Source organism: Hibiscus syriacus, unplaced genomic scaffold (genome assembly GCF_006381635.1).
Source record: "Hibiscus syriacus cultivar Baekdansim isolate YM2019G1 unplaced genomic scaffold, ASM638163v2 tig00112498_pilon, whole genome shotgun sequence".
In the NCBI taxonomy this organism is placed as follows: Eukaryota; Viridiplantae; Streptophyta; class Magnoliopsida; order Malvales; family Malvaceae; genus Hibiscus; species Hibiscus syriacus.
The window spans coordinates 517,501-545,036 of record NW_024063347.1 but is presented as its reverse complement, the minus strand read 5'-3'; the positions used below and the strand labels follow the sequence as shown (position 1 = coordinate 545,036).

At 33.7% G+C, this 27,536-nt stretch overlaps 6 protein-coding genes, 1 long non-coding RNA gene and 2 pseudogenes across 9 annotated transcripts; 3 read left to right on the top strand and 6 right to left on the bottom strand.

Annotated features, from left to right (window-relative positions):
• Positions 1 to 942: 942 nt before the first annotated feature.
• On the top strand, positions 943 to 1,417 carry LOC120180480. The gene is made up of 3 exons (XR_005521689.1): positions 943 to 1,053; positions 1,173 to 1,250; positions 1,335 to 1,417. It is a non-coding gene; the product is annotated as an uncharacterized LOC120180480 (long non-coding RNA).
• A 2,029-nt stretch (positions 1,418 to 3,446) lies between these two features.
• Positions 3,447 to 3,934, bottom strand: LOC120180479. The gene has a single exon (XM_039185794.1). The coding sequence runs from the start codon at positions 3,793 to 3,795 to the stop codon at positions 3,463 to 3,465; it is 333 nt and encodes a 110-aa protein (XP_039041725.1). The 5' UTR covers positions 3,796 to 3,934; the 3' UTR covers positions 3,447 to 3,462.
• Positions 3,935 to 4,622: 688 nt separating this feature from the next.
• On the bottom strand, positions 4,623 to 6,510 carry LOC120180475 (rac-like GTP-binding protein ARAC3). Of its 2 annotated transcripts, XM_039185791.1 has the most exons (7): positions 6,116 to 6,509; positions 5,607 to 5,694; positions 5,408 to 5,517; positions 5,238 to 5,301; positions 5,044 to 5,108; positions 4,885 to 4,950; positions 4,623 to 4,780 (listed from the first exon to the last, which is right to left on the bottom strand). In XM_039185791.1, exons 1-7 carry the CDS (start codon positions 6,212 to 6,214, stop codon positions 4,685 to 4,687), a joined length of 588 nt encoding a protein of 195 aa, XP_039041722.1. In that variant the 5' UTR covers positions 6,215 to 6,509; the 3' UTR covers positions 4,623 to 4,684. The 2 variants fall into 2 exon arrangements, with proteins under 2 accessions (XP_039041722.1, XP_039041723.1); XM_039185792.1 differs by lacking the exon at positions 5,607 to 5,694 and having other exon boundaries at positions 6,116 to 6,510.
• A 2,380-nt stretch (positions 6,511 to 8,890) lies between these two features.
• LOC120180476 (tubulin beta chain-like) lies at positions 8,891 to 11,559 on the top strand. The gene is made up of 3 exons (XM_039185793.1): positions 8,891 to 9,506; positions 11,244 to 11,279; positions 11,330 to 11,559. Exons 1-3 carry the CDS (start codon positions 9,203 to 9,205, stop codon positions 11,356 to 11,358), a joined length of 369 nt encoding a protein of 122 aa, XP_039041724.1. The 5' UTR covers positions 8,891 to 9,202; the 3' UTR covers positions 11,359 to 11,559.
• A 107-nt stretch (positions 11,560 to 11,666) lies between these two features.
• On the bottom strand, positions 11,667 to 12,370 carry LOC120180477 (annotated as a pseudogene).
• Positions 12,371 to 14,733: 2,363 nt separating this feature from the next.
• On the bottom strand, positions 14,734 to 17,223 carry LOC120180473 (nuclear ubiquitous casein and cyclin-dependent kinase substrate 1-like). The gene is made up of 4 exons (XM_039185789.1): positions 16,624 to 17,223; positions 16,399 to 16,521; positions 16,243 to 16,313; positions 14,734 to 15,199 (listed from the first exon to the last, which is right to left on the bottom strand). Exons 1-4 carry the CDS (start codon positions 17,011 to 17,013, stop codon positions 14,905 to 14,907), a joined length of 879 nt encoding a protein of 292 aa, XP_039041720.1. The 5' UTR covers positions 17,014 to 17,223; the 3' UTR covers positions 14,734 to 14,904.
• A 1,474-nt stretch (positions 17,224 to 18,697) lies between these two features.
• Positions 18,698 to 20,724, bottom strand: LOC120180472. 2 transcript variants are annotated; one of them, XM_039185788.1, is made up of 6 exons: positions 20,385 to 20,724; positions 20,173 to 20,284; positions 19,877 to 19,941; positions 19,746 to 19,794; positions 19,204 to 19,655; positions 18,698 to 18,971 (listed from the first exon to the last, which is right to left on the bottom strand). In XM_039185788.1, exons 1-6 carry the CDS (start codon positions 20,586 to 20,588, stop codon positions 18,852 to 18,854), a joined length of 1,002 nt encoding a protein of 333 aa, XP_039041719.1. In that variant the 5' UTR covers positions 20,589 to 20,724; the 3' UTR covers positions 18,698 to 18,851. The 2 variants fall into 2 exon arrangements, with proteins under 2 accessions (XP_039041719.1, XP_039041717.1); XM_039185786.1 differs by having other exon boundaries at positions 19,204 to 19,794.
• Positions 20,725 to 21,758: 1,034 nt separating this feature from the next.
• Positions 21,759 to 22,554, top strand: LOC120180622 (WEB family protein At1g75720-like). Its single transcript, XM_039185922.1, has 2 exons — positions 21,759 to 21,902; positions 22,120 to 22,554. Exons 1-2 carry the CDS (start codon positions 21,759 to 21,761, stop codon positions 22,552 to 22,554), a joined length of 579 nt encoding a protein of 192 aa, XP_039041853.1.
• Positions 22,555 to 25,033: 2,479 nt separating this feature from the next.
• LOC120180679 overlaps positions 25,034 to 27,536 on the bottom strand; it is a 24,387-nt pseudogene continuing 21,884 nt past the window's right edge.

The window sequence follows — 27,536 nt, the reverse complement described above, 5'->3', positions numbered from 1 at the left end:
ATACAAGTAAAAAAATTTGTTAACTAAAGTATCACATAAAATAAAAATGTATAATACAAAATGTGTCTTTTGAAAGATGCATTCAATAAAACATAACTTTGTATTATGTGATAGATATAATACTAAAATTAGTCTTTCAATATTTATCAAAATAATTACTTTGGAGTATTTTAGTCTTTAGTATTTTATTTTAGGACAAAAGCCGCTAATATTTTATTGAATAGTCAATTTGATTTTTATTTTTTAAGCATTTTGATCATCAATATTTTATTGTGTTAATATTTTTTAAAGAATAACTTTTATCTACAAAGAACTCTTTTACTCCGAAACAAAAAATAAACTAAAATGATTATTTAATTTAATATTTAAAGATTTTTTATTTACATCATACCTATCCGGCAATAGTGATATGTTCATAAATATAATAGCATTACTTTTATAAAATAATATAAACGGACAACAAAGATATTGAATGAGAGGGTGTAGGTAGATCAATTTCGAAATTTCTGGGTTGGCCGGTAGATACTAAGATAATGGAGTGTCGGATAGTACAATTTAAGCTGCCCTCATATTGCTTAGATTTTTTCTAAACCCCCACATTCTCCCTCCCAAGTCGGCAGCCGCAACTTCACCTTCCTCCAACCATCTAGCTACGCAACAAAATTCCATGGACGAAGTCTGGAAAGATATCAGCCAATCTTCTGTAAATGATACCACCACTTCTCCTTCCACCGTCTTTCAAGACTTTTTGTCTACAGCCTTCAACATTCAACCTCCAACAACATCACCCAATCAACAAACTACCTTTTTTGGCCCTCTATCACCACCTCCTGCAACCACATTGACTTTGAATTCTGGCTCTGCTTTCCACTACATTGGAACCTTCAGCTCAAGCTCAGCACCCACTACCGCTGTAGCAACTCTATCGCTTGCTCGCAACCCCAGCTCTTGTGCAGAAAAAGGGCTCAACAACACAATGAAAACGACGACGACCGCCGGCATAAGCTCATGAAGTACAGAGAGTCATCTGCTCGGTCTAGAGCAAGAAAACTGGTACAAATCTGTTCAAAAAAAAAAACTTGTTCTTTCCTCGCAAATTAACACAATGAAGTAATGCGAATGGCATTATCTTATTTATGACATGTCCTGGTGATATTATCCGAGTGCCTCAGGCTTACAGAAAGGAGTTGGAACATGAAGCTGCTCGATTAAAGGAAGAAAATGCCAAGCTTAGAAAACATCAGGTGAAGGTGATGTATGAGCTTGCGTTTTGCTTGTATGTATATGAATATTTGGGTTGGATCTAAAAAGGAAAAGTTTGATATTGTTTGCAGTTGTTGTCGGCAGCGCCGAATCAGTTTCCAAAAAGGAACAGTCTAAGGAGAACCTTAACAGCTCCATTTTGAGAAGCAAAGAAGTGTTAGGATCTCCAGCCGCCGGCCCAATGGCTCACCTTTTGTTTATGTATTATATAATCCTCGGTTTCATAAATCTTTTGCCTCTTTGTTTGTCTCATCTTCTTTATCAATCGCCAACTAGGATCAAGTGGTTGGTTGGTAAAAGGATAATTTTTTTAAATGAAAATAATTGTTTATGTTTCGATTTTATTTTATTTTAAATTTCAATTTCTGACATTTTTTTCACCTTACCGAAACTTTTAAATGGTCCAAATGGAATACAAATATCGGCATCGTGCGCTCATTCCGTAGACACTCGAGAGGATACGATATCAAGCCACCTAAGTTGGGCCAACGTCTGGTTATCAATTTCCAGCCCAATATTAAATGTTAAATGCAATATAGTTGGCTTAAAATTAAAAAAAAAACTAAATTATATTTTTATTGCCTTCATAGCTCCCAAGGCTTTGGCCTGGTATTTTTATTCATTTTAGATATCTCAATTATTAGTATTTTGTAATCAATGAAAATCTGTCATTTCGTTTAATTTTTCTTCAATAATGAGACTCTAGCACATCACAATGTTTTAAGTACTTGTTTAGATAAAAAAAATAGTTTAAATATTTTAAACAAAAATGATATTATTAGGTTAAATAATATAGTATACTCCTAAAAATATAAAATACAATAATAATTGTTTCAAATATTAGTAATATAACATTAACATTTTTAACATACTAATATTATTATTACTAATCATATAAATAATAAATTTTATAGTTTTTTGTTTATAAATATTAATATAACAAAGTTTCTTATTAGTATTATATTATCATACTATAATAATATTAATACGAAAAATATGATAATCAAATTAATAATATTAAGATTAATTATTTTAACAATATTTTGTGTTTAGTATAATAGTGGATTTCGTTATAAATAATTATTTTCATTTTTTAAAATCACATAAAAATTAATTATTTGACTTTCTACGCTACACTACAATTACTGATGATAATAAAAATATAATTACTACCCATATTCTTTAATATTATTCATATATATTATATACAATAAATAATGATAGCAACATATGAATCAAGCGACTTTAGTGGTTAAAAAATTGTTATTGTTTCTTGAGGTCTCGAATTTGAGCACTATGTATTCTATGAGTACAAGTGTTCAATATCAAATAATTGAGAGTTTTTGATCAAATATTACTTTGTACTCACTCCATATTAATCTAAAAATAATAATAGCAAACATTACACTAACACTGAAAAAGGGTTTTTACGATTATTCCTGTTATTATAAAATATTTTAGTTATCCGTCATTAAAAAGATAACAGTGATGTTGAAATATAATCATACAGTAATGTCTTGTTATTATTGAAAAAATAAAAATACTATATCAATAGTTTTGTTATTCTTTTTAATGGTGGGTGAATAAAATAAACAAAAATAACATATTTGTTGATATTGAAAAAATAGTTAAATGAAAAATAAAATTAAAGTGATTATTGGATGATTAAATATGTATTTTATCCTTTATTATATACCACAAATAAGGCAAAAAAAAGAAAAAAAGAATGACCCATGACTAGTTCTAAACGGACAAACCAACAATCACGAATTACAAAGACTCAACTTTAACTGTTTCGGATGCATAACATGGGTTCCCTTTACGATCAACCCCTAAAAAACTGTAATAATGCCACACCGACTCTTTTCAGAATTTCTAAACTAGTTCCCAATTAGGCTTTGAATCTTGTCGGTAGTCGGACCAAAGTTATTAAACAAATGAAATTAAGCTTTTTCTCCGGGCCTACTACTCTGTTTCAATCACTTGGAAGAAACTAAATAAGCTTTGGTTGGAAAATGAAATGACGATCGATTTATTTATCCACAAAGCATCTTTCATTTCGTTAGCTGTTTTATGCAACTTTATACACAATCTTTTATTCCCTCGCAATCGATCAAGATTCAAGAGAAAAAGAAAAACATAACAGAACGCCATTTTATCTTACAACTTCAAAACTCTTCTTCTCTTTTAAATTGGATTTTACAAACGGTATGGAATTCGTTGAGGGATCCTGAAGCGGACCTGAGAAGCAGGCGAACGAACGGCGACTCCGTGCCAGCAAATACCACCCTTGCACATCTCTTGAACGTGTACAGAAGCGGCGTGATCGCCGGAAATCGCGTACGTGGCTTTACGGGTGACGTCCCACGTCAGCGTGCCGACCAAGATGAAACCCACCACCGTGGTCGACAGCATCAGCACGAACCCACCACCAAAGCTCCGCCCACTCACCAAACCATATGCCTTTATCCCCGCTATGACTGCCAGGTAGATCGTCATCAAATTCCCAATCACCGCATCTGATATCGCCATATCCTCCAGGTCCACCCCACAATCCGCACTCGGTTAATAATTAAAAGAGTTGGCTCTGGAGGCGCTGCTGCTGATGGAATTAGAAGAGAATCTGGTGGCTGCTGATAGGGTTTTAAAGTAACAACTTAATTGAGGCGTCTACGGAGATTTATTACTAAATAATAGGGGTTGAAGCTGATATGGTGTAACGGTGTCGTTTCTTGAAAGAAAGAAAAAAAGCTGACCTTTTCTTAGCTCCTTGGGTCCATTTCAAAACGAAAGTGGATGATGATGAAGATAATATCTAATTTCTTGTTTGTCGTGCACGGACAGTTATATGTCTATTTCAATCCATTATAACACGTGTCGATTATCTAGGATAATATCAAAAGTAAAGACTGTTTAAAGTGCATGTCCCAATGCCATAACCTCCTTGGTAAATGGCAACCGACAGTTCGAATATTAGGAATATCCGAATATGTAGTTTGGGTGGTTCATCATTCATGGTATTTTAGTCGGGACTTTCTTTAGTTTTGTTGGGATCCGTGAAGTGGAGAATGCATGCGTTGATGAACCAAAATGAACCATTAAACATCATGCAAGAACACTGTAATTTGATAACAGGGACAGGGTGGTGGGTATTCTTCACATCTGGTTAATACACGAGTGCAGTTTAACTATATAACAAGAAATGCTTATCATCAATTACATATGAACCATTAAAAAATAACTAAAACACCAAACATACCACCTAATAATGCTTTCAAAGAAATATCTGGAATTTCAGTTTGTGACTATACATGATGGGCTTACTGCTTATACCAAAAAAATTAAAAAAATTAAAAAAAAATTGACAGTAACAAGAAGCTGACAGGTCCTCCATCTCTGTAAGACTTTAATGTTCTATTGATCATAATACTGAGCAGCCACCATATGACTTTTTCTTAACCTTTTTGGGAGGCTGGAGCACTACCTTAATCGCCGCATCAAAGACTGCCTTCACATTCTGCAGTAAGGCATTCACAAAAAACCTTTATGGGAGCTAGAAGGGAGGCTTCAACACAGTTTTTCGGTTGAAAAACATGAAGTGCATTTAGAGAAATATTTAACCTGTTGTGTCTTTGAACTACATTCGATGTAGGCAGGCGACTCTATCTGTTTCCTTAATTCCTCTCCCTCAAGAAAAAAAGAAATTCAACACAAATATTCAAATAAATGAAACATATTCCACCAAATAATAATGATAATTAATAACGTTTAGATATGCACCTGAGTCGTGGATATAGGTACTGCAGCCGGATGTTCTGCTAAGAATTGCTCATCGTCCCGAAGATCTGCAGGAGCAAAGAGTAGAAAGCATTAATATTAGTAAAAGGGTACTCCACTAATTTGAGAATAGTTCATTCACTTGTAAACTGAAATCATATATAAGAATCTCATTATCCCGAGATTAAGAATCATACCAAGCTTAGTTCCAACAAGTACTATTGGAACACCAGGTGCGTAATGCTTTAATTCAGGAATCCACTGAAATGTAAAGAAAGAAACACTCATGGATTGTAGGGACATGCATTGCAGATATAATGTACCAAATTATTATTATCTCAAAAGAGAAGACATTTGAAGGTTCAACCTTCTTGGCGACGTTTTCATAACTGGCCTTGCTGATGAGAGAAAATGCAAGAATAAAGACATCAGCCCCACGATAGCTCAGTGGTCTTAATCTATTGTAATCCTCCTGACCTGTTTCCAAGGAAACGAAATCAGAACCAAAAGCAAAAAAGAAAACAAAATAATAGAAGAGGACTTTCAGAAGCTGTTATCCAAATTACCGGCAGTATCCCATAAACCTATGTTGACCGTATTGCCATCCACAACAACATTTGCACTGAAATTATCGAAAACAGTTGGGACATAATCCTGTTACCAGAATAATGTATCCAATAAAGAAAATCAGTAGCAGGAGCATAAAGCACCAATCTCGGTTTAAATTGTAAAGGAATTTCCATTAATTGAAAGGAGATCAGATTGCATCTGATATGCCTACATTGTATAGAATTAACAGCAATCTTGACAGCATTTATAAAAGACAGCTAAATTTTCCGAGGAAATTCAAAGTTGCAGAAATAAAGAACAGTCGAAGCACAAAGAGTTAATGTCAGACATTAATTTACATTTTATCCAATGATCTTAAATCAAATCAAAATTATAGAGTTTTACACATTAAATTGATGCTATCCATATATGCATAAATTCAGCTTCAAGCAAACGGAAGATTTAAAATGCTAACAAATCATTCGATCAAGCAACAAAGATCCGAAAATGCAGGAAACAGACTCACCGTAGGAAAAGTATTGCTGGTGTAGGAAATCAGTAGGCAAGTCTTTCCGACGGCGCCATCGCCGACGGTGACACATTTAATGAATCTGGAGGCGCTCATACTCCTTCGCCGCCCTACGAAAAAACCGCCAAATGCCTATTTTTTTACTCCTTTGTCGGATATTATTTTTATTTTTCTACAAAATTTGAAAATCGTTTTCTTTTACCTCTCAGATTTGGTTGACGATGTTGTAGTTGTTGTTAAGCAAAGAATGAGGATCCATAGGCTTCATCATTTGTCTCCACGAGGCAAACCCTAAGGATCAAAGAGAGGTTGGAGAGAAAAAAGCAAAGTTAAAAGAGAGAAAATGTCGAGAAAATGAGAGAAAGAAAAGGGGGGAAATGTGGCCAAATGAATGGAAAGAAGAAGGGAGAAATTTCATCACAAATCACAATTGCGGTTTGAGCGTAAGCTTCTATTAATATCTCCCCCTCATCATTTACAACTTACTAAATAGAAATTTCATCATCTTGATTATTTATTTTCTCTTTGTTTCTATTTTTTTCAAAAATAAAAATTATAACTATTTTCTTGATTTAGCACAAAATGATATATCAAATATTATTCTTATAATCATTAATATTTAGATTGATATTTTTTACATAACTACTAATAATTAATTTAAACTAAATATTGTAAAAAAACAGTAATTCATGGGTCTCTTTGGACTGTAATGAGGTTTATTTTATCATTAATACATCCTATGATTTATAGTTTGATTAATTAAAATATGTGGGTAGTTTTTTTTGAAAAATATTTATTTTAAAATTAATTATAAGATTAATATTTAATTTTTTTAAAGAAATCGTATTCTTTTCGATCATAACAGATAAAAGTATGTGTAATTGACCGTGTCTCTTTATCTGACGTAACAGAGCGTGCCATATCTCTTAATTTTGATTGGTTGAAGAGAGAAGATGCATGTTATAATTTAAAATTTAATATATGAATATATTTGTGTTAAATAATATATAGTTGGACCTAATTCAAATTTTAAGTCGGTTTTAGTTGAGAAAATTGAATTGATTTAAGTTATCAAATAATCAATTCGAATTATATTTAGAGCAAAATATATGTTTACTCAAATTATTATAATTTAATTAATATGTGGGTAACTTTATGAAAATATATTTATTTTAAAATTAATTAAATAATTATTAATGATACTGTGTTTTTTTTAACTACATAAGATAAAAACATACTCAAATATTAAAATGTTTCTCAATCCATTCAGTTTTTTCAAATGAAATTGACTTAAACTATATTTACTCAAATATCTGAGTGGGGTGAATAAACATATATTTTAAGTTGATTGTAGGATAGATAAAATCTATTCAAATATCAAAATATATATTTATCCAAATGATAATTTGAGTCGATTTCCGTTAAAATTTTTGAACAAAGGTGGGTAAACGTATAATTTTGATATATGAATTGAGTTTGCTTTATGAAGCATCTTATCTTATTTTAAAATTAATTTATTATGCAATAGCAAATACTTAGATTTCTAATGAAATGAGTTTATTTATTAGTTAAGTCGCAATAAACGAGGGACTATCATAAAAAAACTAAAATCTCAAGCTTGACGGATAGAGTTATCTAAATTAAAAACTATTTATCATATATATATATATATCGTATTAAAAGATATTGAATTTCAACCACTTGACGTACACTACACCCAAAACAATGATGTCTAAATTTTCTAGTTCGATTAGTTATATAAAATTGGCTTCAAAATTCAGTTGGGTGTCTAATTTATTTGTCCATTAGGTACCCAAACCTGGTTTTGAGGTTTAAAATAGTATTCAAACGTGGATTTATGTTCAAATAAATTACTTATCGTACATATTAATGTGAAATTAAAAATAAATTTTTATTATCTTTTTGAATTAACAAGTTAAATTCATACATTTTTTTTGAAAGAGTTTTGTATGTTATTTATGAAGAAGCATACAAAACAAACCAATAACAAGGGACTCATTACTAAATTGAACCTAATATTTAAATTTAAATACTTAAAAAATATCAAATTACATTTTAAAATTAAAATTAAATTTCAAAATATAAATTTACTAAATAGAAAAAGGATGACGAGGGTCATTTGATTGTTTCAGGACCATTACTGTTCAAATTAGAAGCATAACTATTGGAGCTTGTTGGGCCAATTGGGACCTAAGAAACAAATGGCCAATATTAAATTATTAATAAAAAAACACAAAACAAATGGTCAATAAATTTGGAAATTCCAAATCTAATGATGATTAGTATAAAATTAATATAATTATAGATATTTAATCTATTAACTTAAATTAGATATGAAATATTTTTTAATATTAGAATTCAAACTTTAAATTTTATTTAAAGAATTTAATACATTACCTCTTTAAATCAATTGATTAATAATTATATTTAAATGAATTTTAAATCAAACATCAACAAGATAATGTCCTACTTTTTTACGTAGTTTTAAGATATTTGAATTTACTAATAATTTTAAAAATAATAAATATATTTTGTATATTAATAATCTATAATAAAGAACAAAAAATTAAAAGGTCAAATATTTTGATTTAATTACCATTACACTATAAAGAGATTTTTTTGGTATAACCACTCGATTTACTAAACAATTCAGTTAAAATGATTGTTTCGAATACACCATAATTAATCAAGCTCGCAGGGTGAAAAATAGAAATTCCGAAATATTCTGCAGAATTTGTGAAATGGCGCGTCCCTTAACAAACTCTCCTAAAGGAAGCGCACTTCACCCTTGTCAAACTGTCCTGCTCATGACTCGTGACAGACAATCCTTCAAAATACGATGTTCATTCTCAGCCCTATATTATTAGCATTTCCCTCCGCTTTTCCATCGCCAAAACAAATAAAAAGAAACCTCTAAAATCTCTTTGTTTCCATTTCCATTTTTTCAGCCAAACACAAACCATGAGAGAAATCCTTCACGTTCAAGGAGGCCAATGCGGGAACCAAATCGGCGCCAATTTTTGGGAAGTCATCTGAGGCGAGCATGACGTGGATCCTACGGGAATGTACCAAGGACAAGGAGATGGAACCTCTGATCTTCAACTGGAGCGAATCAATGTGTATTACAATGAGGATTCCGGTGGAAGGTACGTTCCTCGTGCGGTTCTCATGGATCTTGAACCCGGTTCCATGTATAGTATCAGATCCAGTCCTTATGGCCAGATCTTTAGGCCTGATAATTTCGTGTTTGGACAATCCGGTGCCGGCAACAACTGGGCCAAGGGTCATTACACTGAAGGAGCTGAGTTGATTGATTCCGTTCTTGATGTTGTTCGTAAAGAGGCTGAGTATTGTGATTGCTTGCAAGGTGTATATATATATATATAATCTTCATTTTTTTCTTAGAAATCCAGATTTCTACAAATCTGCATGGGCTTTTCGTGGAGTTGAATCTCTTAATATACTTTCAATGGCGTTTCACTTTTACCTCAAAGTTTGAAACTCTTATCCATTTGAGTTGCCATATCATTTTCGTGACAGCGCTATACAACTGTTTTTGCTAATCATCTTTTTATTTTCCAACTATTTTTTTTGGATAATTCAGAATTTTATTATCCAAATATAAAAAATGCTACAAAATACAATCATGGTTCAGAAACAGAACAGTACATACAAAAAGAATCAATGATCAACTATACCCCAATGATTGCAAAGAGTAATATTCATACTATCTACTCTATTAAAATTCCTATACCTTAGTTGAAGACTTACAATATCTTTGATAGCCTTAAGTAAATCATTGACAGACCTAGAACGATCTTGGAATAATCTTTTATTCCTTTCCTCCCAGAGTAAGTAAACTAGTGCATTCAGGACGAGCTTCATGACCATTGTTAGCAGGGATTTGCCTTTCCAAGTAGAGCTAGCCCTCACCAAGAAAGCATCCCATGAACAGGCAATAAACTGCAGACCAGAAAGAGAGTAAACTGCTTCCCACATAAACTTTAAGGAATACTAAGACCTTGAATTATATGCCTGACAACAATTAACGGCAAAAAGTGATATGTAAGGATTGCTTCCTTTCGTCAATTATCTACGCTTTTATCATTAGTTGGATAATGGTAGTAATCTGCAATTCTCTTCTAAAACAGGAATCATATTTTGTAGATGAGACTCCCTCAGCTGTGATTAGTAAGCTACCTTTTGTCTGGTGTGAAGGCAAAGGAAAGGAGGGCATGTGTCTTTTATCTACCTTTGTGATATATACAAATTATCTACATGAGCAGATTTATTTCTTGTTGTGGTAGTGATTCCTCCATCCATGTATCCTTCTGTCCTTCATTGTATCGACAAATTTTTTTAATACTCTAGGTCTTACGGCATTCGATTAACTTTTTTAATGCATTTGGTGGAGCCCCCGTGTCCTTGCCACTCTTACCAGCTCATTATCATATGAATATTGTCTTTACATTATTATGGGTTCCACACATTTTAAAAGGAACATTATGGTTATTGTATGTCTAAAAAATTGACACGGTAAATTATAGCATCGATATGAGCATCATATTATATTTTAGTCGAGAGTTGAAGAATAAATAGTGAGTAAAAGGACAATTACTGCCATCATCTGATAACGGTATGATTGCTGTTTAACTGTGAAAAGTACAGCACTATGTTGTAGACGATGATAATGGTGAACTATTGAGTACCATCACATTAAGAGAACCCCAAATATATGTCTGGCTTGACACGTTGTGTGTCACAATGCGGAGTACAATGAAGGATCGTGTCTTACTTCGAACTATTAACATCGTTTTTACTAGATCTTTGGTGGCTCCAATGCCGGAGAAATTTTCCATTCGGATTTAGGATTCCAAGTGATTAACCCTTCGCTTCCGGTATTTAGTGAATATAAGCATGATAAATAATCTTATCTAGCCACTGAATTCTTAATCTTGTAGGGAAGGGTTAGTTTGAAAACAATCCTCGAGTCTAACTGTTAGAGGTTAGCTAAGTCTTAGAGTGGCTAGTTAAAACAATGGTATTCTATTTTTGAATTGGCTGATGGCTCTCACTTGTTTATGTTTGTTTACTTCTGGACCAGGGTTCCAGATATGCCATTCACTAGGAGGAGGAACAGGCTCTGGGATGGGAACTCTCTTGATATAAAAAATCAGAGAGGAGGAACAGGCTCTGGGATGGGAACTCTCTTGATATAAAAAATCAGAGAGGAATATCCGGACAGGATGATGATGACATTCTCTGTTTTCCCTTCACCTAAAGTCTCCGACACTGGTGGAGCCTTATAATGCAACACTCTCTGTGCACCAGTTGGTAGAGAATGCAGATGAATGCATGGTCCTTGACAATGAAGCACTTTATGATATTTGCTTCCGGACTCTGAAGGTCACTACTCCAAGCTGAGTGACAATCTTCATTTTGATGGATGGTATGCTATATATAACATTTGAACAATTTAAAATGCTGAACCTAACATTAATTACAATTTTAATTTTCAGTTGGAGATTTGAACCACTTAATCTCTGAACCATGAGTGGTGTACCATGTTGTCTAAGGTTCCCTGGACAATTGAACTCCGATCTCCGGAAGCTGGCTGTGAACTTAATACCATTCCCACGTCTTCATTTCTTTATGGTTGGGTTTGCACCACTCACATCTCGTGGTTCCCAGCAATACATATCGCTCACCGTCCCGGAACTGACACAACAAATGTGGGATAACAAGAACATGATGTGTGCTGCTGACCCTCGCCATGGTCGCTACCTAACAGCCTCGGCTACGTTCCGGGGCAAGATGAGCACCAAAGAAGTTAACGAACAAATGATCAGTGTTCAAAACAAGAATTCAGCGTACTTCGTGGAGTGGATTCCCAACAATGTGAAATCAAGTGTCTGTGATATTCCACCACAGGGTCTGAAGATGTCATCAACGTTCATCGGAAACTCGACATCGATCCAGGAAATTTTAAGAAGGGTAAGCGAGCAATTCACTGCAATGTTCCGTCGCAAGGCCTTCTTGCATTGGTACACAGGTGAGGGAATGGATGAGATGGAGTTCTCAGAGGCAGAAAGCAACATGAACGACTTGGTGGCAGAGTATCAGCAATACCAGAATGCAACTGTCGACGATGACAATAAGTACGAGGAGGAAGTTCTTGAGGAGAACTACGAGTCCTAGAATGCGTTGCTGAATGAGAATTGCAACTCTTACACCTGCCTATATACCAACAATTGCGTGGCTATTACTGTTCAAATTTTCTTGCTTTGCACTTGTATTTCCTGAGATTAAATTGTTTGGCTTTTTCAGACTTCCAAATAAAGAATTCCGTTTTACTTACAACACCCTTAAACTGAAAATTTAATTATGTTTCTTAACTAATAATGTGTTCCATCATCAGTTTCAATTTTCCTCCCCAACTCATATTGGACTGTACTTTCATCGCAGAGATGTGACAACGATCTTCTTATCTAAAAAGACATCGTAATCAAATCTAGCAATTCTGCGGATTAAGGTGTGGGATTTTCATTGTAAAAAAAAGCAAATAAAATCATAATTTATGATTAAGCGTGGGTGGTAAATAGGAACAGTGACAACAGAAAAAAAAAATCCCTTTCGCAGACAAATAGTTATTGCCGAAGAAATTCACAGGAAGCAGTTGTCGATTGAAAGAGAGACATATGACATTATTCCAGAGAAGGAGAGGGACTAAAACAGGGTAAAGTATAAATAATCTAGAACAATTAAATAGTAATAAATGAATTTAGAGAGCAACGCATCAGAGTCATGGAAGTATGAGGTACAAACATCGCTCGCATTAAAATATTGGCGAGCTTCTCATACACAATATGATCCTCATCATATGCAGAATTCTCCTGCTTGGAGTAACGTATTACGATATAAAAAAATAACAAATAATTTTCATAGAAAAGAGCAGAAAGAATAGTATTAAACTATTGTCAGAGAGACGCAAGTTGCAGCGGGAGATGTAGTGAGAATGAACTTGAGAAGACTTAAATAAGCGAGGAAAGGTTCGCTAGGGTTGCTGGAAACGGGCAGGGCTTAACTTAACCGGGGATAAACCCTGGAGCAGAACTAAGGTTAAACATATGGACGGTCAGGATTTCGTCTCTGCAGGCTGGGCTTCCTCGAGTGTATTGGATTCAGTTTGTGAACCCACGAGCTCTGCCGCGATTCGATCCAAGTAGATAGTTTATGGGTTGTAAGTCATAGCCGCTGGATTTTCACCTTCTTTAGATCATTGTTTCGAGTCAGTTAATCTGAGTCGGGCAATTCGGATCAGAATAATCATTTTGGGTTTAGAACAATTTTGGATTCATGTCATGATTATGACTATGAGGACATCATACATCATTATGACTATGAGTTCATATCAACTTTTTTTTTTATTATCAATTATTTGAAATGTAAAAAAAATGGATTATTATTTAATTTTATTATCATTATGACTATGAGTTCATATAATTCTAGTTGAATATTTATAGATCATTTAATTTTTTTTTGGTAAGCAATGGGAGACATGTCTCCCACCGTTAATATGGTTTATGATTTGTGGAATTACAAATAAAAGCGTAATTTTCTAAAGAAATTTGAGTGTTTTCTACATAAAGTGCAAACTCAAAAATGAGAATTCTAATATTAATAAACCAATGAATTCATTCGGTTGACCAATTATAGGAAATAGTTCAAAATTAAAGCATGTCTTAAAAGCAATCATTTGACTATTTAAAACAGTTCATCAATCATTATTAATTTTCTGTCTAATTAGACGTATTTTACTCTTTTCCAATACTATAAATACGAATACTTTAGATTAAAAGTTTTCAGTTGACATCTTTCCTCTCTTTTAGATTGTGAGTTCAATACTCTACTAGGAATAAAATTCTCCTTCCCCCTAGATAGAAATTATTCAAAAAAAAATTAAGGCAGTACCGTCAATTTTCACTTCAAATTTTAGGTGTATAAAACTGAAAGATCGTATTAACATAAGATAGAGTCCATTTTGAATATTACACCAATCAAAACAATTTTACTTCTAAAATAATAGTTTATCACGACATGATCAAATTCTATTTTATTTCTGTTACCTTATTTTCTCAATCTATGCTAACCATTAATTTTAAAGTAACACCATTCTTTTCAATATAAATCACATGGTTTCTTTATTTATTCATATACTTATGTACTTAACCTATACGAGTGAGTTCAAATTATCCTAACAATTTTATTCTGATTTAATGTATCTAAAGTTCTTAAGCTTTTGTAAGAAAAATCAATGCGATTCTTATTTTCTATACTTAATAAGACCCTTAAACTGAAGGGAAAAAACAATCTGATCACTAACAAAATCTAATGTTGATCGTTACACTTCTGACACTCATAATGGATTATGACATGGCAAAGTAGCATTTGATTTTAAAGGGAGTATAAGAATGTGTTCTCCGACATTAATTATAATACTTGGAGAGCGAGACCTTAGAAACCCGACCACACCCTGATCATTGGCATTGTCGTTCTAACATGCCCGGTTTTTACTGCTTGCCGTTCTTTCTTTCGAAACTAGTTCTTCCATTCCATGTTAACTAAACAATGTAATGATCACTTACGATCAGTTCAATCAGGCGGGAATCAAATTAGTATTGGTACAACTAATCAACGAAGATCAAATGAGTGGAGTACCACGACAGAATAAGCTAGAAACAATCAGTTATGGTGGGAAAACATAATTAGTTTGCTCTCTGTTTCTTCATTCTACTGGCCAAAGTATTCACGAAATCATCATCGGAGCTTTCACTTTCTTCAGCCATGCGTTTCTTGGTCTGCTTTGGGGCAACCTTGGAATCAGTTTTATTTTTATTCGAAGAACCCGGAGATACGGTAGGAGTTTTCTTAACAGTGACAGACTTTGTAGCTGAAACAGCTTTGACGGGGGAAGTAAGCTTTTGCTGTAGAATCTTCTTTTGTTTCTTTTCAAAGACTTTCTTTGCTTCAGCAAGGGGGAGCAAACCAGACTCCATCATCCTGCAATTACATATGAAAGCATGTTTCTCTGAAAATGCATTCCAAAGAATAACAGTAAACAGAAAATATGTATTCCAAGACGAAAGAAATAAGTTAAGCAGAGAGATATTTGTTGCGTAAAATGAGTTTAATTGAGTCCCACTCATACTATACCAATGAGTTGGTAGAACGGAATAGGTATAAAGAGGTGACACTGTTTAAAATGAACAGATAATAGAAGCAAAATTCATCATCGTCAATGTAGCAAGTTATTGCAGTATGACACTTTCATCTGAGTTGGAAAAACTGTACTTGTCGGAGGCTTCAGATAGGTTATTGAATTGAAAGAAAAATTATTAAGGTAGGGAATCAGTGGATTATATAACACTCTGAAACAGATTCCAAAGAAAATTTTCATGAATTGCACAAAGCAGGGTTACAGACAATGAGACATAATAATACTAGCAGTTTCAAATACACAATTAATTTTCTTTAAGACCAATGAGCTCATTGCAACAAAGTATGCGGTTTGGGCAAAGGATCCATAATGGGAACTAGAAAGAACAAAATAAAAAATTATGCATATTAGAAAAGAAAATTCAGTGGCTTGGAATTTGGATACAGAATGAGGAATTCGAAAAGAAAATGAAACACCATCAATAGAACCAAAACCTGAAGAACACACTAGAAGTTGCATTAAATCCACTTGAGAAAGAAATGTCCATTTCATTGTTCACCATTTCAGAGAAAGGTCCTAGATCCTAGTTCTTTCTTGATTCTAATTAAGTTTATCATCAAATATTTGCTTATTCACCATTCTCAACTGCACCAAACACAAGGCAAAGCTATCAAAGCATTCAAGCACATCTTTTCTCATGGAAAGTAGCAGAAACAACTTTTAGTTTTCAAAAAAATGAGACTACAGCACCAATGGTCGATAAAAAAGATTTCTTCTAAATATTCACTGTCCTTATATTGCATACATTACAAGAACTACTACAACACACCATACAAATGCACTACATTATCCATAAGAATGTTAATGTTGGGGAATTATGTCTTACCAGACTTGTGCCATTTCACTATGAGGGATTTGCTGGTACATTGTCTCATAAAATATCCGCAGCGGATCCCTCTGCGGTTGAGCAATGAAAACAATGATAAATTACTCAAAAACAGGAAATAAATAAAACAAAAAAAATTGTTTAAAGTCCAATTACCTCCTCAGGAGGATCTCTCTTCTGACCAGGCAAATCATAAACCTTCTTCTCCCGCTTCTTTTCCTTCCCATCTGCCGCTTTCTTTTCTTCCCCCTTTTTCTTCTTTTTCCTCAGCTCCTTTTCCTTCAAAGTTTATAGCAAAAACAATCAACCGCATTATATTTTCCCTGCAAATACCAAACAAAAAAGTTTTTTTAACAAAGGGAAAGCTAAGAGGAAAAAAACCTTATCTGCTTTAGTAGCGGAGCTTCTTTTGGAGATGGGTTTTTCATCTTCATCGTCGCTCTCTTCGATTTTGGGCTTGTTTGCTTTGGCTCCGCTTCGTTTGGAGATGGGTTTTTCATCTTCACCATCACTCTCCTCTTCCTTTTTGAGCTTGGTTGATTTGGCGCGTGACCCAGATGAAGAACCCTTGATGGGCATTTTAAAGTCTTGGTCTTCATCATCATCGTCTACGGGCTCTTCTTTCTTCACTTTAGCTTCTTTGGGATGCGATTTCGAGTTAGAAACAGAAGTATTGTTGCCATTACTTGAGGGTTTCTTCTTACGGTTATCCGCCATGGAAGTCAAGCTTTTTTTGTCCTCATTATCATCTTCGGGTTCCTCCATTCTCATTGGCTTTGAATCCTCGGATGGCCTCCTTAAATCTTCTGCAAAATAAACGAGTACCCTCCAAAAAATAGAGAGAAAGAATGAAAGGACTGTGAATTCCCAACTGGCACGGCGCAGAATATAAAAGTAAAATCCCACTGAGCTTCGGACTACTGAAAAGGTAGAAGACCGAATAGCCCTCTAAGCCCTAACCAGGCACGCGTTTCAATACCGAAACAGCGTCGTTCGGTAAATAAATGTTCAATTGATGTCCACAACCCAAAATATAATTAGTCTTTGTTTGTCTCATATAAATTATTTTTCAAAATTATTATCCATATTTTTTTAATATTTAATCGACTTAAAATAAATTGGTTTATATAATTCCCTTTGAATTTTCATAGAATATTTTAGTATTTAATTTTTGATAAAATATTTTTAATTTCCGCTTTAAATTTTTTTCAGTTAATTATAAAAAAGTTTGAGGGCCCAAGAACTATTAAACTTTTTTATTCAAATCTTCTCTAATTTTTTTAAAATCTTCATATTTTAGATTAATGTAGCAAATATATATTTTTTATTTTATAATAGTTCAACTTACACCGAAACATATGAGTATTTTCTCTCAACCAAATATCTAGAGAACTTATACTGATGTACATAATGTAATAAATATTTTTTATCATAAATAATATTGATTAAATTATTAGAATAGTTAAATAATAATAATATGTTTTATCATTGTGAATAATATTATTTATTTATATTTATAATAAATATATATATATTAAAATATCAAACAATAAAAAAATAATTTACACAATATCCGCGAAACATAAAAAATAATTTGAGTGAAATAAACAAGCTTAGAGTTAGGTACTTAAACGAAAGATCATTGAGTAAGAATAAATCTTTTTTCTCCATATATGTCTGCAGCCTTACATGGAATGAGTCCAAAAGAAACACGAGTTTTGTGTTTCTCTCTATTATGAAGAAATGAAGCTGAAGGTGTGAGTTATTAAGGTGTTCAATCGACATAGATTGAATTGGAATTCCCAGCATTCGTTGACTTTTTTTTTTCTTCTATCGTTAATCGAATCAAAATTAATTAAAAAAAATTAATTAAATTTTAAAATAAATCAATTAATAACCGACTGTATTAATCGAAATCTTTTGTAATTTTTTAGTTAAATTAATTTGAATTTCCTAGAGGTATTTTTTTCTTTATTTAAGTTAAAATTTAATTGGATATTGTAAGTTTAATAGGTCTGGTGTGATTAAAATTTAAAAAACAATTCGATCTTAATTCTTGAAGGGTTTGAGCTTAAAATATGTATGTAATATATATAAAATGTTTAATAAGTTTGGTTAAGTCGATTAATTAATCAATTTCGAATCGAATTAACCGATAATCGAATATTAATCGACCGATTAACTAACTAAATTTTAGTTCGATTGATTAATTCGTTTAAAACCGGACAATGAACACCCCAAGTGAATTCCTGGTTAATTTATAAAGTGTGGTCCTTTTCTTATGACTTATTAGTAGTTCATACTCCTAGTCATATACAAAGCCATGCTGATGGCATGGATGATATCAAATTTTAGTCTTTCTAACAAAATATTCACTTTTCAGTTGCAAAATCATCTGTTAGCACTGACCTGATTTTCACATTATTAGGTGAATGAATCGTCATTATATTTAGACTTGTACAAATGGTCATTGGTTATACACAAACACAATTCTTTTTGTTCATAACAATACACAAACCACTTGCTCCAGGGAATGGAGCTAATACAACTGCCAAGATTACAACTTAATAAACTAAAAATACATGGAAGAGCAAGCTATTAAGTGCAGGTCACCTTGTGTTGGGACAGGTGGCTTTCAATCTGGGAACTTTGAATGTAGAAGTGAACAATTTTGGAGTTTCAGAAAGGGGTATAGCATCATCTTTTTTTCTCTTTGAGCTTCTGCTTCCCTAAACGACCGTAAGAATTCAACATTTGGTTAGACGAAAGATCTTTCATATAAGAACACACAAACCACAGTATTCATATATGCTATTACCATCATAACAGAATAAGTTCGGCCACAAATTAACATGTCGACAAATGTATAGCATCCATGTTCTACTTGGGGAAATAGAGGAAATCATGAACATTAACTTTCTTAGTGGAGATTACTCAAGCTAGATTGATAAACAAATGTACCTTTTCATTGTCCTTATGATCAGTGACATTAAGGGCAGAGTTCTCTGTCTTCAGAATAATGTTGCACCTATCTCTGCTGCCATTCTTACCTCTGAGAACAGAAGTTCTTCCACCTGCTGCGCAACGTTTTATTACAGGTGTACAAGAAGCACTTGTGGGCTTCCTAGACATTTCGACCTTCCGCGAAATTTTAGGAACTTCTTGGAATCTACTTGCATCAGCCTCCTTCCGAGACAATTCAGCTTTTAATCTCTCAATTATTTCATCCCTTTCAGCATTAGATGCCCTCAGCTCCTCCATATTGGAAATCAGTGCCTCAATTTTCGTGTTAGCCTTTTCAAGTTCAAACTGCTTGCTATTTAATTTATCCTTGTGCTGACTTTCCAGAACATTAAGCTGATTCCATGCAAAGTTGTTCTCGGCCATAAGTGCAGTGGCTTGAGAACTCTTTTCTGAAACAAGAGTTTTGTCAATAAGCTTTTGGCTTCTTACATCATCTTCCGATGTCTCGAATGTAACAGACTTCGAACCACTACGCTTGCCTCCCGACGTTGCTTTTTTGGTTTCTATGGGGTTCCTTTGAGGAATACCCTGAATATAATGAAATGATTAAGAGTTTAGAAATTTGTATAATGTATGAAATTATAAAAAGAGAAAAGTCAAGGGAACATACTTTTGAAGTTTTACTGAGGATGTTAAACCAGGCTCTGAAATCAATCAATTCATCCTCTGTTTCCTCTGTAATAAGCCAATTGAGAAAATCTAAACATCAGACCATGTCAATATTACTAAAAGAAAAAAAATGTGATCAGTTCACTCCTCAAACATGAATTCAACCCAACACAAAATTTCACATACAAATTGCACAGCCACCACTCATCGCGGGAATCACTTAATCACAAGTTTGTTTCTTCCTCGGTGAATTAAACAATATATATATATATATATATTAAGAGGAAAAACACATACCTAATTTCATTTTGCAAAGAAAAGCTTCTCTGTGCTTCAATCCTACAATCATATCGGCTTTTGTAGCCTCAACCACACGAGCCATCTCTTCCGTTTGCAACTCACTTTTCATCTAAATATAAAAATATAACAACCCCCATATTACACCTCAATTAGGTGAAGCAATACTAATAATAATAATAAAGTCAAAACCCTAAATTGAGAAATCATACCTGAGAAATGTGATCTTCATAAAGGCGAACATCAGAGACCCACCGTTCATATTGCATCTTGATCCGGTCTTCGAGAATAATTCTTTCTTTAGCCAAAGTTTCAAGCTGCTGTTGCTGGGTTTTAAGCATCTTAACTAAACCCTCAAAGACTTTATCCCACTTTTGACGCTCTGATGAGTTTTGAGACCGCGTTTTCGCTCCCATTTGTGGCTTTCCTGATAGTTGAATTACAAGGACAGGAAGAAGAAGAAGAAGAAGAAGAAGAAGATTGAGAGATATATTTTTTAATCTGAAATTGAGAGAAAATTTCAAATCGTTGCAATCTGAAAAGGGAGTTTAACGGTCTGAATTTGGCGTATTATAAAGTAAAATGACAGGGTTGATAATACTGACGTGCAAACTTAACATTTGGGCTGTCACTTTGGGTTCAAAGAACCCAAAGCTTGGGTTTCTATCGGTATACAATGTCTGCATAAAACAAATTTGATTAAAAAAACAGTTTTGAATTGAATAAATAATCAAATACATCATTGTCCCATAAATTATGTATTTTATATTGAGTTGTCATCTAAAACATTTTTTTTTGTTTTATTTTATGAAATTTAAATCGTTATCTCATTTACTCCAAACAATTAACTTCATTAAAAAATACGTGCAAATTATATATTAGGCACTCTATTATGTATGTTGTTTCATATTGGTCACGCAAATTTTTAAAATCATCACTACTAAACATAAGTTTTTTATTCCGTTTTGATCACTCAATTCGATTCAATTTATTTTTAAAATTTGTAATATATAAGAATTCATTTTATATCTCATACTTTTTACTCGATATATAAATTTAATTTATAATAATAAATAATATTATAATATAAATAATAAATAGCATAATAAGTTTCGGTACTTAAAATTTTAATAAAAGAAATATTAAATGTTAAATTAAAATATCATAAATATTTTAAAAAATCAAAATACGAATAAGTCATTATTCATTTACAAACATGTGTTTGTTAAAATTCAAATTTTATGTTTTAAATATTCGATAGATTTTTATTTTTAGTCTTTGGCTTTGGCTTTGTATACATAAAATATTAGGCATTGAGGGCTGATGAAGCAAGGTAGAGGAGGGGCCTGGAACTGAAACGGTGAAATATATTGCGGGTACTTTGATCTGTTGGGAATAGTTAAAGAGTCCCTCTCTTGCACCAAATAAAACTGGCGAAGCCCATTTAATATAAACACATTCTAGTGAAGTGGACGCCAAGCAACCAAACTCCCTTCCCTTGTCACCTTATTGTTTCTTTTGTCTCTCACAGATATCTTTACTTATCTCCATCTTCATTTCTCTCCCAATATCAGTTGATCATCAGCATGGACTGTGAAGGGGGACCTGTGATGATCGATAGGGCCGAAATCGATACCAGAGCACCATTCAACTGTGTTAAAGAAGCCGTCGCCTTGTTCGGTGACACAGTTTTAGCTGCTCATGTTCCTACCACCAACTTCAAGGACGAGGTAACTTCTTCCTCATTTCTCTTCAGCCTTTTTTATAAGGAATCAACCCCTTACTCTCCATGAAGATACCTCCATTAAAGCTTTAGAAATGGGGGATTATTCGTCAAGCAAGCAAGCATCTACTTTGTTAACAGTTTCCTGAAGATATCACCATATATTCGTCAACTGTTACTGGATGGATCTGGAACTGTTAACATTCTGTGTTTATTTGTGACAGATACATGGTGAAAAGGGTCCTTCCAGGCTTGGAACTGTTACAGCTGAGCTGGAAGAGACGAAATATAAGCTTGAAAAGGCTAGAGAAGAGAGTATGCTAATGGCGAATTGCATGTGTGCTCTTAAAGAGGAGCTTGAAAGAACAAAGAGGGAACTGGAGGAAATGAAAGAACGAGAAATCGAGAAACTGATGATGGAGTTCGAGATCGAACATGTCAAGATTGCCCCAGGCTCAGCTAGATATGAGCTCAATGAAGAAGGAGGAATCGAGTTTCAAAAGAAGAGATACGTGACATTCGCAAATCAACCTTGTTTGACTCGAGTTACTACTAGTCCACAAGCTGTGGAAAAACTCGCGAGACACCCTTCACTACGAAAGAAGAAGAGGAAGCCATTGATCCCTTTGATCGGAGGGCTATTCTCCAAGAAAAAATGAAACCAATAATTTCTTAGATCCTGCATAATACTTTTTCAGAGAATTTACTTGTTCTTCTTGCAGTTTAAGGTCAAGTTATGTAATAAAGTTCAGATAGATCACTTCATTTTCTTGGAAAATTTCGACCGATTATACCTCTTTTACTCCTCTCATTGAGCTTGAATTGGAAGCCTCAAGAAACCTGATGGGAATCATATTAAACAAACAAAAGAACCTTTTTTCATGTGAAGATATTCACAATGTACAAAGAAAGAACAAGCACTAAATCCAGATTTTCCAATGTCTCTTTCCATGGTATAGATTCGTAACCCACGAAGGAAGAGATTGGTCGATTTCTTTCAAAAAAGCTGCCATGCATTAATAAAAATAAACTTCCAAACAATAAAGAAAAGGAAATATGACCCAAACATCAGATTTTCTACTCAAACAAAAAGCAGTAGCACACATGATTAACAACGGCATATCATATATTTATATATATGATGATGATGAAATATTAAACCCAAACATCAGATTTTCGACCCTCCAAAATCCCCTCTTGTGATGACTTGTTGAAGAACTCAATGCAGTCAGCAATGGCCTCGGTGTAATGGGAGTGGGAAGAGTAATAAGAGCTGCATGAAATCTTGGGTGGATCAAACCTGTCGCTGTTGTTTTGCTTGGAAGCCACACTCGATGACTTGCCAGAAGATCCACCGGAAGGGAGGGAAGAAAACAAAAGCCGCGTAAGGAACTTGCGGAAACGATGTAAGAGCTTCATTTGCAGATGAGAAATAAAGTAGTGTGGCTTGAAGGGTTTCAGCAACATTGTAAATTTGTAGTCTCGCTCTCAGGATTCTGATTTGCCACTTTCCAGATCATGTGTGCGATTCATTGTGAAAATTTCATAAAGTTGGAGGGTTTTTGGAAGTCTCAAAGTGCATCGGCAAACACCATGTGCAGAAATCATTTTTGTATTGTGCCTCACATCACTTGTCGTTTATGTATATAAGTGCGTATTGCTGTTTTTACCATGAATGAACTGAAGCATAAGCAATTAATTCATGCATGAATATACTTGAAAAGATAAAAGATGCATAAAGGATTGTGATTTGTGCAGGTGAATGATGAGCAGTGACCCTCATTGTCCCATTAAAAGAGAATGCCCCATAAGAAGGGTCTTTAACCTAGGACATGAACATTTGTGGGGTCATTGTAATTATTCACTTTTACTGTGTTGATCTCAAAATCTCTCCACCTAAAGACATGCCAAAATGCTAGTACTATGTTCTTTGGCGGCCTTATTAAAAAAGCTATGATCATTCATTGATTAGGTAAGTTTGTCTAATGCTAAACAAGTAAGGTTTTTAGGCATTTCTAAGGCAACCAATTTGTGGTCCTAACAAGCTAATATTCATAGTTTTTACCCTCCGTACATGGATCAATCGGAAAAGTAAGTCAGAGAAACAGTAGGGGAAGAAATACCCATGGGGAAGGGTGAAAGATGATGAGAAGAGCTGAGATGAAATGATTAAGAGTGGGGGTTAAGACAAACATGATTGTGTCTCGTACTTTCATCTTTAAACTACTTCAAGCAGTGGAACAATCATGAGGTTCTGCCACAATTTCTGCGAGTTTCATTAACAAGATAATATATTCTCTTCACAAAACAAAATCAATACTAGTTGTGTGTTCCTTTATAAGTGGGGCTTAATAATTAACTTGTTAATTAATGTTTCGAGGTTTAGGATTTTACCTTCCTATTCCTCCAACACACAAATAATAGCTTTCGATCTCTAATTAAGGAGTCTTAAATTTTTAATGTAGCTAAACAAAAAATTGTTCCATCAATATAAACAATAAATATAGCGACGTTGATTATGATTTGAATCAATTTTGTATTGTTCCATGAAGCAGGCTTACTTATTCCTCAAAAACGATAAAATAATGGTAGCTAAAACTATCTATAAGACTATAATCTACAAATAACAAGACAATGATAGCTTTGCCATTATATAAATGACAAATTTTAAGATTAATATTTAGTATGTCGACATTGTATAATTCTATACATCATTAATTAACAAAATAATATATTATCTGAAATAAAATTAAAATACTTTTAAAAAATTTGTCAATAAATTAAGTATAAAGCAAACATTTTATCCATGGAATCAAACTACCTCAATGATTTAAGGAGATGATTAATATCTCTAGAAGTCTCATGTTTGAACACCAAAGACTCCAAGAGTATTGAGACTACAAGGGTATTTGAAATTTGTGAAAAATCTTTAGAACATATGTTATTTTGTAATCACCCTAGATTAATAAAAAAAAAATAAGATATTAGAACGCACTGTTTTGGTTAATATCTCCCAATCTTGAGCATATTAAGGTGTTCTCCACTGCCAAAAATAAAACGACAACCATTTTCTCTGTTTACAAGAATATTCAAATCGAGTTTAATATTATTGAAGACATTTATTGGTACAATGTCACTTATGAAAGACGGGGAAATCACCAAAATGGAGTAAAAAATCCCCACCTTGGAAGTTATAAGGGTACAATCTAACAGGAGGTAAAAAAAAATCTAGGCAAGAAGACAAAGTAAACAAAGCAACAATTATCGACCTTCGCACAAGTATTATACAGCAAACATCGAACTAGATAATACCGGTTAGAGAGGGCCTTTCAGTGGTTGGGGGGCCTCCGATGACCTCTCCTGTCTAACGCTGAATACGGGTTTCCTCTCTGTTGTTGATTACCCTCTCCCCCTTGCTGTTGGTTGCCACCATAATACTGTTGATTGTCCCTGTATGGCTGGCTTCCTCTTTCTTCATACTCTCCCCTCTGATGGTGATGATAGGATTGGATACCTCTTTGTTGCCGCGGTTCATGCCCTCTATGGAAACCCTGGTTAACTCCACCTTGTTGATATAAGCCATACCCTCCAGAAACATTTTGGTCGGCCTGGGGAGCCATTCTACCACCCCACCGCGAATAGCTACTGTTTTCAGGTCCCTGGTACCGGTGGTTGCTGTCATAACGGCCTGGATGAGAAGGGTAGATATCAGCCTCAGTTGACATTTGTGCAATAGGAATGTGCCTTGATCCACCACTCTGACGATATCTTGGAGGGTACTGCATGTTATTGGCAGCTACTTGGTCATTTATTTGGTAGTTATGGTAGCTGTGGGAATTTGGATTACGTGAAGGTGGATTATGAGAAAATTGGTGACCCACACCAGAATAATCTTGTCCAGGAGGAACCATACCAGACTGTCCCTGGTTATGAAACCCATAATTTACTTTGGAATTGACTGGTGGGTTATAGGGAAACCGGCATATGGTGGTGGAGCCTGAAAATTATTGTTAAACCCATTACGATCCCTCTTCATCTGTAAGCTATTAGCAATAAGTCTGTGTGACGCTTCCCCAAGCTTATGGCCAGAAAGAGATCCTGAAGGGTTATGCCAGAAAGGAAAAGGAAAAACATGTTAAATAGGTAGTAAATGTGTTAGCAGCGAATGACATGAACTGTGGCAAGAAAAAGGTAACTTCAGAAACAAATATACCATCTTTTAAATACTGACCTATCCATATGATGATTAGCTGCAGCCTGCCTTCCATCCCAAGGTCTCCTCCCAGAATCTTCATGCCATAAAACAGGTTCGGGTTTTAAATCACTGAATTGCACCATCTGAAAACAATAATGTTGAAAGTTATAGAAGTCTTGTGGCTAAATCAATCTTGTCAAACATGTTTTCCCTCCATTTGTAAAGTAAGCAAAGCTTACTCATATTGAAATTATTTTTTCCTCTTTTTGGGGGGGTCTAGTGTATAGAACAAGCCTAACATTGTTTTTATACTAAAATTTGCTTCTGGCATGGCAGTCTGAGGATATTGCACACAAGCGTGAGGAGGCTATTTTTCCAGAATGGAGTCTGTAATGCTATCTAGGAGTTATTGAGTCTGGTAAGCAAGAAACTTTCAGGAATATGTTTATGCAGGTGCAAACAAAACTAAGCTGTTTCAATTGGTCATATCTAATATTTGCAAATTCAGAAAATCAGCTACAGCTACAAAATTTGGTTAGCACCATTTTAAATTTTCATTTCATTGAAAAATAACTTTTTTTCAACACTTAATTTTTTAATTGTATTTGATAACACCATTTTAAATTTTTACTTGTTAAAAAAATTTCCAGAGAAAAAGTTTTGTTAAGTAGATAGTTACTTATCACTTAATGTTGAAAATATTAAATTTATTTTATTCTTCAAAAGCTTAAATCTGAAATAAATTCTCCACTTATGGAAAAAGGAATTTTCAAAAATTAAAATTTACTATCAAACAATATGATTATATTAGGTACATTTTTTTTTTACTAAAATATAGAACAATTTTATTATATAAATTCAGTAATAAAATTCATTACTTAACTCTTCAGTTTACCAAACAACGCCGAAGTTAAGATGATACAGAACAGGAAAAAGTAGATTAAATTATAGGTTATACGGCATTACTTTAAAAGAAACTAAAAAACAAGTACATCTACCATTAAGCAGAGAACTACAGCTGCTACATACCTTAGGAGGGAAAGCAACTCCCGGTGTAGGATGGGTGATATGCTTATGAGCTTTTGGAAGTCTATATGTACAACATCTGTAAAGGCAGCGTCCAAAAGAACATTAATGTATCTCTTCATTCAATAACCTGCTCTGTGCATATGAACATTAAATAAATAAATAGAGCATCAATAATTGGAACTTACATGACTTCATTGGCCAAAATATCTTCCATGTCCTTGATTGGAGACCTGAAAATAGGAGGCTGTGTTTCTCCAGCACAAGGGGATATGTAACCATTCATCCCGTCACTGCATGCAGACCTAAATAAATCAGAAAAAAAGCGGGACATGTCTTATAGTCAACTAGCATGAAAACTAGTCAAGACAGCTTGAATTCTAGATTATATCCCACCACCTCAAATCAGGTTTGACTTCC